The sequence below is a fragment of the Sardina pilchardus genome, chromosome 8 (assembly GCF_963854185.1).
Source record: "Sardina pilchardus chromosome 8, fSarPil1.1, whole genome shotgun sequence".
NCBI lineage: Eukaryota > Metazoa > Chordata > Actinopteri > Clupeiformes > Clupeidae > Sardina > Sardina pilchardus.
In genome coordinates this window covers 13386797-13396469 of record NC_085001.1, presented here as the reverse complement: position 1 = coordinate 13396469, position 9673 = coordinate 13386797, and the positions used below count along the sequence as shown (strand labels likewise).

Sequence of the window (9673 nt, the reverse complement as noted above, 5' to 3'; positions counted from 1 at the left end):
GCTCTCAATAAATTAATATTAAATAAATAAATGTATCATTAACTATTCTGTTCATTGATAATAAATAAATAAATAATACTAGTGAAAACAATACAGTTCTATAGGTGTTTTGTTGTCAAGCTAAACAGTTGGCTGTGTGTTGAGTTAAGCCTCTTTCAGCGCTCACAGTCTGGTGTGCTGTGTTCACAGGCTGGGAGAATGAGCCCGCGACCGCAGGGAGGGCAGCTGGGGGAACAGTATTTACCATCCATCACTGGGAAGCTGGTCAGAAGCACACTCAGTCAGTCGTGCCCTTATTTGTACAGCAGACGTGGCTCCAACGCCTCGTCCACTTTACAAAGAGCCACCAACAATACCAAACAGGTTGGAAGCCATGCTGCCAAAGGTCTGAGGAAGGGCCGGAAGGGCCTGAAACGTAACTAATAGAAAAGGAACTGTATTGGGAGCTCTCCGGTTTGCAGATTTTTACTTTTGTCTTGGAAGCCTTGCTGGAGAGTAGATATTTCTTCCAGGAAATAGGGGAGATGATATTTGATGTGCTGTTTATCTAGCCTAGAAATCTAGACGCCCCTAGCGGCATCTTGATGTGGGTCTGGCTCGTCAGGCTACTGTTTATCATCATTTCATGTGAATCTAAATATACTTCACATGAATGAAAACAATGTCCATTGACCACAGTTTATTAAGCACAGTTTTGTTTAGATGTAATCTGAGAAATGGGCCCATAGCAGCTGGCTCATTGGTTGTAATCTAAGCCTAATGTGATTAGACTTCCACCAGGTCAAAGAAGCAGAACCAGAGATCAGATGTCATGGTGACCATGATGTACATGGGCCAGGGGCTGAACAAGACTTCCCAGGAGGAGGTGAAAGTTCTGCAGCAAGTATGTGGAGGAGAGAACCTCTGTGTCTTCAAGGGGTCTGTGCAGCCAGGAGGTGGGACCAACTACAAATCATCTGCTGATATGCTTATATTCATTCAGTACATAAAATATCTTTTCAGCATGCACTTACCGTAGTTATTTAAGTGTTTCTTATGAGTTATAGTTTGTTTACGATCCACTCTGGTCATGTCTGAAGTTGGAATGAATTAAAAGAAAACTCAACTGAGGGAGCTAAAAGAGTCAACATGGGTTGTAAACCCAACTTGTTTGTGCAAGTTTTATGTCACTCTGTAGACAACTTGGACACATAATATCCATCTTTGCTGTTCCCACAAAAAGGGAAATGTGGTTCAGTTTAAAAAGAGGCCGACCTGTTAAGTTTGTCATACTACTTTCATTGGTTACAGAAAATGATGGTGGGCAATGTAGTAAACATTCAAAAAGGCCTACAGTATGTACTACTGCGCAGAAATAGCCATTGTGAAATAGACACTGAGCATATACTGTAGTGTCTGAAGGTTGGTACATGTGTATGTTCCAATAACACGCGAATGAGTTAACGTAATTCCACCTGTTATGGAAATTTGTCTTCATTAGTGTTACAGCTTAAAATCAATATTCATATAGGAGAAAAGGTCAAGATTGTACTCTCTGTAGAGAATGGCCATCTGAACACAGCAAGTGCGGTCAGAGAAATGTTCTGTCTGTCCATCAGCTATTCATTCTTTATAACTCAAGTTTGACTAACTTCAGTCTCTCCATCAACTATTTATTTTACTTACCAGCAGTCAGTCAGCTCTTTATTTTGCTTTTAGTTTTGCTGATTGCTGCCATCTGAAGAATATGTCAGTTGTGAACAGTTATTGAGGTTGTGACCATAGCTTCACGGGTATATTTGGTTAACAAGAAAATTAACCAAAGTAAGAGGGCAAAAGGCTATCTGAAGATAGAAAAGTTGTCACATCCCTGTTTGGTTTTGCAAGACGACAGCAGTTCCAGCGAATCCAGCCTCAGACTTCGCACAGATCTCGAATTTGGTTAAATATTCTGCAGAATATACATTCACTCTACTGCTCAGTTTTGCACTGGCATATCAACTGTCAGCCTGTGTCACTTTGTGGCATTGGCAGTTCAACGGCTACTTTCATCTCAGCGTGTTTCCTTGGATCAAGGTTTTTTTTTCCCATTACATTTGAGTCCACTGTTGCCAAGCCTGCTTTTTGTCAGTTCAATCATCGTTTACATTGATATGGGACACTGATTCATTTACTTGACTAGATCTACTTCATAGGAGCCAATATACAGGATTAATAACCCTTTGCCCAGAAAATAGTATTTCTTGTTTCTTTGGTATACATCTTCAAAAATATGCTTTGTAGTATCTTTTAAAAGTTGGTATACCATGATTATTGTGTGTGTATTTTTGTATTTCCAAATGACGAATTATTCATTATTTTAATGAAATACACTTTTTACAACAATTTGTATTTTATGAGCCAGTATTTGTTGATGTATTTGTGCCCGCCTCTGGTAAAGTGTATGTGCATTTTTCCTCTTGCGATTATCCTGCAGAGCAATTCCAGTTCAGATCCCAAAGGCACGTGGGCTTCCCTTTCAGTGCTACGTTCTACGTGAATGGCATCATGTCGGGAAGGATTAGCTCTTGCTGTGAGTACCGCTACACCCCTGGTGCTCATCAAGGGAAAAAGAGCTGTTTCAGACTGACACGCCTCGCTGGAGGGAAGCCGTGCTATAGGTCAGTGTGTAATCATCCACCAGGTACAACATTTCAGCAAGTACCAGATTTCAGTAGTTACTGTAAGAATAAGCAGTAGTGAAATGCCATTGTTAGATCTGATAACCTTTGCGTTGCTTTAACTCAGGTGTGTGAATGCAAGATACGTCACAACTCCGCAGCCCCTCCCCCAAAACAGTACGTATAACAAAATTGTTCTGTGTTAGTCTGCTGGGGTTTTTTTCTGCCGAGATTAAGAATCAAATCAACATCTTTTGCATGACAGTAAAATTGTACAAGTTTCAGTACAAGCACAGTAAAAGCTTCCCCAGGCAAAACGATTAACCTTTTCGGTATGTTTGTGTGCAGACGTTCCGGAGTCATGCCCTTCGTCCCCTCTGTTTGTTCCCATGGGGACTGAGCGGTCCCTGCGAGGGTTGAGAGCGCCCTCTAAAGACGGGAACTGCACATCGACGGACAGTGAGGAGCTGGAAGGCACGAGGAGGGGGAGAGCAAGGGCCAAGAGCCGCAAGCAGCAGCCCAGCCTGAGGAGGAGCAGCAAAGCATCAGAGGTCCTCCAAGACCACATAGATGAGCGCCTCCCAGACAACAGACAGAGGGGCCAAGAGGCCAGAGTGAATGTTGCTGAAAATAGGTCACTTGTGTCCGAGCGCAGGGAAACTGTCAGGAGAGACACAGATGATATGACAAGATCAAATGTCCATAAGTGCGCAACTCTGGATCAAAGCACTCTGGATCAAAAACAGAATATTCCAGGAAACATAATAGGTACGCTAAGGAACCGGTCCAATGTCTCAGTCAATACAACCAACGTGTCAGAGAGCAGGTCTAATATTCCAACCAATACAACCATCATGTCAGAGAACAGGTCTTATATTCCAACCAATACAACCAACATGCCAGAGAACAGGTCTAATATTCCAACCAATACAACCAACTTGTCAGAGAACAGGTCTTATATTCCAACCAATACAACCAACATGTCAGAGAACAGACAGAGTGTTCCAAATAATAAACCAAATATCCCAGAGGACAGAGTAAATATCAGAGAAAACACACAGAATCTTCCAGAGAACAGACCGACCATTTTAGAGTACAAACCAGACCTAATAGAGAACAAACACAATGCCCCCAGTACACAAACTCTCAGCCCACGGGTCTCACAGAAGATCAAACGGGAAGACACTCCATTACCTGTTCATCATCAAACCCAGGCATCTGGTGAGTTCAACACCTAATGGACTTATCTTTATACCCTCTAGATGTCAGAAGATCAAGTAGTTGAGAAGTTTATTTTGTAATTGTTCCTACAGCACATATTTTTTTGAAAGAAAGCAAAAAGTTCACACCACTGTTGTGCTTTACAAGGTCCAGTGCAACATGAGAGAGCTAAGAAGAAGCAGGGCAGAAAGACAAAGAAGAAGTCAGAGGAGGAATTGGGTAGCAATGGCAGGACCAGAGGAAGAGACTTCTATGAGGAATGTGTTGAAATGAGCTCCAGCCTAGAAAATATCCCCAACAAGAAAATCTGGTTCAAAGTACACAGTGAGTAAATAATTTTACGTTGATTTGAGTAAATTTTCTGCTTTCACATTACGCAATACTTAGAGAGACATAGAGGCTATATTCCATGTCCTTTGTAATTAATTCTGTTATACATGAAATATGAACACTCCTCTTTCATATTTTTTTACAAAGAACATCCTTTTGTCCTTTTCCATTCATCTGTTGAGTTGATAACACTAACGGGCGCAATTGATGCGTCTGCTGTTCTATCACCTAGAGCAGGAGAGACTAGCCGTGCAGGAGCGTATTTCACACGGCCACAGTGCTGCCGGCGGCTCTGCCTCTGAGTTGGAGCTGAGTGAAGAGGAGAGCGATAGCGGCCTGAACGACCCTGATAAAGAAATGGGTAAATATGAAAATGTAGTTTATGGGGCATGCTGGAGGGGAAAGAGCAGGAGGAACCGGAATAGAAAAGCCTTCCACTTTCATTTTCAAGAGATATCGAGATAAATTCACTCTTACAGTCTGTCTGCCCTGCCAAGTATGTGTGCTTGCAAACTCACGACGAGTCAATCAAGTATTCGATTTGTATGCTTTAGGTCCAGACAAGTCAACTGTAAGGACAGAAGAAATCAGTAAAGAAGACCTGCAAAAACAGGTGGGGTTCTTGTGCAGTATGCCTCTATCTATCTTCTCAGCATGGGAGTACGACTACATGCAGAGACAAAATATCAATATACTGTCATACACAGAAACACAGACACACATGTATGCACGTAGACAAACACATACTGTACACACTCTCTCTCTCACACAAACACACAGAGGGAGAGAGAGAGAGAGTTGCAGAAAAACAAACTTTTCACTGCATGAAGGCACAACATTTAAGAATAGCTCATTCTCTCTTGCTTCTTTGTTGAAAGACTTAATGGAATCTGGAAGACATTGTTTGAAAACAACGGGCTGAAATGTCCCGTTCTGGAAAGGACAACAAAGCTCCTATTCATTCTGAAATAACAGTGATTGTTCAATCAAGGCTGTATCATGCCAGTTGAAGGCCCATAACTCTTAGAAACTAAAAGCAGAGCGGACAATGACGATTTTTTTCACAAGACAATGCTTGTCTCCAATTACCTTTCAGGATACTTACTTTGGCCTTACAGATAGAGTCTTACAGTAGGAATGTACCCGTGAAATGAGTGAGAAAGAAACTGTTCCAGCCTATTGCACCACTTCTGTCAAAGTACTGTGATAAATGGCTGGATCATTACAATGGTGTTTAGGATACAAAAAAGGAAAAAAAAACGGATTCCCTCTGATGCTCCAGTTCAGACAGAAGCTGTCTGAGTATTAGCCTAATATTTCTTTTTGACATGCTGCCTCACAAGAGCAATGGAGATAATTGCAGTCTCTTAATTTTGCCCTTACATCGATTCCACTCTTTCGACCTGAGTATAGCTGGAAGCCATGGTGGAGGTGCTGCGGTCGTCTGACGAGGTGGATGAGCTGGTGCTGAGGAACACGGGGCTGACGGATGACCTCCTGCAGAGCCTGGCCGTTGCCCTGAGGCAGAGTCCGTCCGTGGTCAGCACCATGAACCTCAACCTGAACCGTATCGGCCCGGCGGGGGTCCACTGCCTGCTCGAGCTCCTGCACAGCAGGCCGCAGCTGCAGAGTCTATAGTAAGTGTCCAGTCAGGGGTTGAGTTTGATTTAAAGGTCCAAACTGTGAGTCTAAGCCAATGCACTTTCCAAGTCCAATTTCACAAATGGCTCCTTACCATCTGTTAGCTGTCTGTTCGGTGTGTGTGTGCTCAGAGCACTGACGGTGTGTGCACTGTTGCATCAAATCAAAGTATTGCCTCAGGCACACTAAAGGAAGAGGTGTTATTTCATTGGCTGTTGAGCTCAATATCAATAACCTCTTGCCAAAATAACAGACTATGCCGAACCTTTAGATGAGAAACAGCTGGTTTGTGAATCGATGGCTTGTTTGTGATTTTCTTCATGAGGAAAAAATGCTTGACGATGCATTCTCTTCCTTTTGTAGTTTATTTGGGAACAGGTTGGGTGATTCTGGAGTTCAAATGCTATTGTCGGGACTGGCCGACCTACAGACGAGCAACACAAACAGACAAACAGGGGCGTCACTGCAGCCTCAAACAACAGGAGGAGTGATGACCTCAGTTCCCATTCTACAGCAGGGTCCTCCGTTCACTGTCTGTTGCCTCACAGAACTGGACCTGGGTGGGAACGGGATGAGCAGCGCCGGCCTGCGAGTTCTGGCCACCTACATGCGGTACCACTCCCAGCTGCGTTACCTCGCTCTGGCACAGACCGACGATGCGGACATCACGGCGTGGACCGTGCTGTTCGAGAGCCTGAAGGTAAACGGCAAGCTTGCGCACATCATTCTCGATGAGTGCCGACTCGGGGATCAGGGGGCCAAGCTTTTCGCGGACACGCTGAGGGCCAACGTGGCCATTAAGGAAGTGGACTTGGATGGGAACGGCATTTGCGATGGTGGGGGCAGTGCGATCCTAGACGCGCTTGTGAGTCGGAGGCAAAGCCCTCTCCAGCACCTCAGCATGGAGGAGGGCAATTTCATCAGTACGGCCCTCATGGCGAAGATCTTACAGGAAGTGCAGTCAAATGGACTTCCTGTGCAAAATATCAGTCTGCCATTCCTCCCACCAACAGGTGTAATGCAGCAATAATTTGATTGAGGCTTGTTGGAGAACAGTGGACAGTGATTGTGGATTTATTGTATTTTGCTTGAATATTAAGACCATATATTTTCATAAAAGCTTCCACATCCTTAGATTTGTTTGTGAAAGTTCTTCTACATAGTCCTGTAAATAATTTCAGAGTCATAGATGTGAACGACATAAAAATGATTGAATACCCCACTCTGTATTCTATAATTATTCACTAAGGGGTTGTGTGGTCAAGCACATTGGAGAAGAGTAGCAAATGAAAAGTCATTAATGTCAACATGACTAACCACAGACCAGCCGCACAATGAGTCCTCAGAGGAATGAGCCTGTTTATGTTACAACTGTTTATGTTCATTTTATTGTTTACCAGTGTGGAGAAAATGATTGATAGGTCTTATCAGCTCAAATATCACTTGGGATTGTAAGTGTAATCTGGAGACTTTATGTGAGGCTGTAAATATTCAGAATGTAATATTTGAGCAGTGGGAATTTAGAATGAATATGTTTGGTGTCCTGAAATATATTCTTACCACTAGATGGCAACCTATAGATGCACAAAAAACACCTTGAGGTTATTACTATCCTACCATGCATTAATAAGCATTTGCTGGTCTAATGTGCACCATTATTCTTCATCTTCTTTATCTAGGCTCACAGCTTGCACTCTATGTAGGCCTAGACAAAAAATATAGTTGCATCAAAGTAGGTCAGACTCAGATGTCTCACAGAGTTACAGTAGCTAAGCCCATTTAGTTTGTGCACAGAATTTGGGAGAGAAATAGAGTTTTTGTGGGCATTCACAGCAGGTTATTTTATTGTAATTAATAAAACACGAAAGCAACATATCATTTTGTTTAGATTGGGTCTAGTTTATATATTAGGATCATTGACAGAGCTGGTCGACATTCTATAACATAAAATACTATGTAAAAACATGCAAATGGCCCACACTGTGGACACGGGTAAACTGACATATTCTTTCACGTCTGTCAGAGAGAGAGAGAGAGAGAGAGAGAGAGAGAGAGAGAGAGATCCTGTGTCTCATCATAAGATGTCCACGGTATTTTCAGCCGCCAGGAGGGGACGCCCTTCAGACATAGGAAAAGTTTAGCCTACTGTGGAAAAGTCACGATGGGTTCCCTTGGAAATTCAAGCAGTGCAGTGTTGATGTGACATCAGAAAGCTGGTTGAAGTCGGTCTCTCCATTCGTTTTTGAATATCATGAGAAAATACTTGAACCATTTTCCTAAAACGGAAGAAACCCTCGTTTACTTCTTAAATCTCAGCACACTCTGAGAGGAAATCGTTTTTAGAGCGTCGCTGTAAGGAGTTAGTTAGCCCTCACTGAAAGAGTTGCGGCACGTCTCGGATGCGAAAAATATCATAATCATCATGTTTTGCCGAAATCAGACGGCCAGGGCAACCATTGCTCGGGGATCCGCTTTGGAAATGGAGATACGGCGAGGGAAATTCAGACGAAGCATTTTCTTGGACACATTACAGGTAGGCTATGGTCACCCGATTTCACAGACGGCTGCTGCTTTCAAGTTGTCGTGGACCCCTTGTCTTGACCCACGCCTCGTGTAAAAATATACCTGAGTTCCATGTGATTAAAAGGGCAATGAGACTTCAACGACATTACCTCCTATACATTATGTGCTCTTGTTTACAGTTACTCTTGTACCGCTAATGAAGTTGTTCTATAAAGCAATTTACCTCAAGGTATTCAATTGAGCCTATGTGTCGACAACACTCTGCGTTGTTGTTTTACGTCACTTAAACCGCTGCTGCACTTGATTACTTTGTTACTTTCTTCCCTTTAAAGTGTAACAGTGTAACAGTTTAACAAACGCTTGAGTCAGATGCGATTATGCTTCTGTTTACACTTAAGAGAGCAAGTTATAGGGGGGCCTTCCCTTCAACTATCCATTCTGTGCAATTAAATGAAAGGGCCTCAGCAAATTGCTATAGCTTTCTTTACTTTTAATGCAACCTCTCACGGCAACATCTGTTCACGATTAGGCTGTGTTTGAAATCTTGTATGGAGTGGCGGAGAAACTTGCTCTAACCACGTGCTATTTTAGAACAGCCAGAGTTAGTAACGGAGGTTTGACGGAATTTTGTTGAGATTGTTATGCACTGACTGTGCGGGTCTGTCAGTGTGTGTTCGTTCGTACTGTATCTGCAGTAGCCTGGACTTGATCAATTCGACGAATCATACTTTGACATAGCTTTGACCTGGACATTTGGCAAGTATCATGAATGAGGCAACTGCATGGTGCACTCAAAGTATGGTGATTCATAGGCACTATGAATCACAGGTCTCTTTGCAGTAAGCAAATCATGTTGAGAAATGGGTCGCAGATCTTTATTTCTCCTATCATCTTTCTTCTGGACTTGGTCTGAGACATGCCAGGATCTGTTACCTGTCTGTCCCCCTTCTCTTAGAATCACTGTTCTCAAACTTCTTCCTGCAAGCCCAGTCTCCATTCAGTTCCTTATGTATATTTCATGAGAGAGTGTGCTAGGGCTTTTGTTGGCCTGCCTTTAATGATACCCAAAGAGCAACCCTTGAGCGCCTCCAAACAGCCCTTGGCACTGCCACTGCCATGCTAAACCTGTAGCCAAAGGGGGCTATACAAAGCCTCAGTGCCACGAAGCAGGCAGTGGCATATCAATGAAGAACGCACAGTGCCACGGCTTTGAAAGAGATCGCTTCTGCCCGGCCGCCTTAGTGCCAGCTGACGCAGGGATCTTGCCTGTGTGAACTAATGGTTATGACCTCAGCTGTGGCCACAGTGGCCAGTGAAGG

The 9673-nt window shown here is 43.3% G+C and overlaps 3 protein-coding genes across 3 annotated transcripts in view; all 3 read left to right on the top strand.

The window, feature by feature from the left end:
* The first annotated feature begins 773 nt into the window (after positions 1-773).
* LOC134089429 (glutamate-rich protein 3) lies at positions 774-3920 on the top strand. Its single transcript, XM_062543871.1, has 5 exons — positions 774-935; positions 2456-2639; positions 2767-2816; positions 2988-3273; positions 3902-3920. Exons 1-5 carry the CDS (start codon positions 812-814, stop codon positions 3918-3920), a joined length of 663 nt encoding a protein of 220 aa, XP_062399855.1. The 5' UTR covers positions 774-811.
* Positions 3921-4013: 93 nt separating this feature from the next.
* Positions 4014-7009, top strand: LOC134089545 (protein NLRC3). Its single transcript, XM_062543998.1, has 5 exons — positions 4014-4184; positions 4423-4551; positions 4745-4803; positions 5604-5827; positions 6195-7009. The coding sequence occupies exons 1-5, from the start codon at positions 4130-4132 to the stop codon at positions 6859-6861; spliced, it is 1134 nt and encodes a 377-aa protein (XP_062399982.1). The 5' UTR covers positions 4014-4129; the 3' UTR covers positions 6862-7009.
* A 1083-nt stretch (positions 7010-8092) lies between these two features.
* The window catches only part of rtkna (rhotekin a), a 55526-nt gene continuing 53945 nt past the window's right edge, over positions 8093-9673 (top strand). The window contains exon 1 of the mRNA XM_062542790.1: positions 8093-8364. Coding sequence (XP_062398774.1) covers positions 8254-8364 — 111 coding nt within the window. The 5' untranslated portion in view covers positions 8093-8253. The remainder of the gene's footprint in view (positions 8365-9673) is intronic.

What these genes read in the sequence shown, in the direction of transcription:
- LOC134089429 (XM_062543871.1), top strand. Translation starts at nt 812, where the DNA reads ATGGTGACCATGATGTACATGGGCCAGGGGCTGAACAAGACTTCCCAG. An exon ending in GGAGGGAAGCCGTGCTATAG is followed by an intron (nt 2,640 to 2,766) that starts GTCAGTGTGTAA and finishes GCTTTAACTCAG; the next exon opens with GTGTGTGAATGCAAGATACG. An exon ending in GCAGCCCCTCCCCCAAAACA is followed by an intron (nt 2,817 to 2,987) that starts GTACGTATAACA and finishes GTTTGTGTGCAG; the next exon opens with ACGTTCCGGAGTCATGCCCT.
- LOC134089545 (XM_062543998.1), top strand. Translation starts at nt 4,130, where the DNA reads ATGAGCTCCAGCCTAGAAAATATCCCCAACAAGAAAATCTGGTTCAAA. An exon ending in CGACCCTGATAAAGAAATGG is followed by an intron (nt 4,552 to 4,744) that starts GTAAATATGAAA and finishes TGTATGCTTTAG; the next exon opens with GTCCAGACAAGTCAACTGTA. An exon ending in AAGAAGACCTGCAAAAACAG is followed by an intron (nt 4,804 to 5,603) that starts GTGGGGTTCTTG and finishes ACCTGAGTATAG; the next exon opens with CTGGAAGCCATGGTGGAGGT.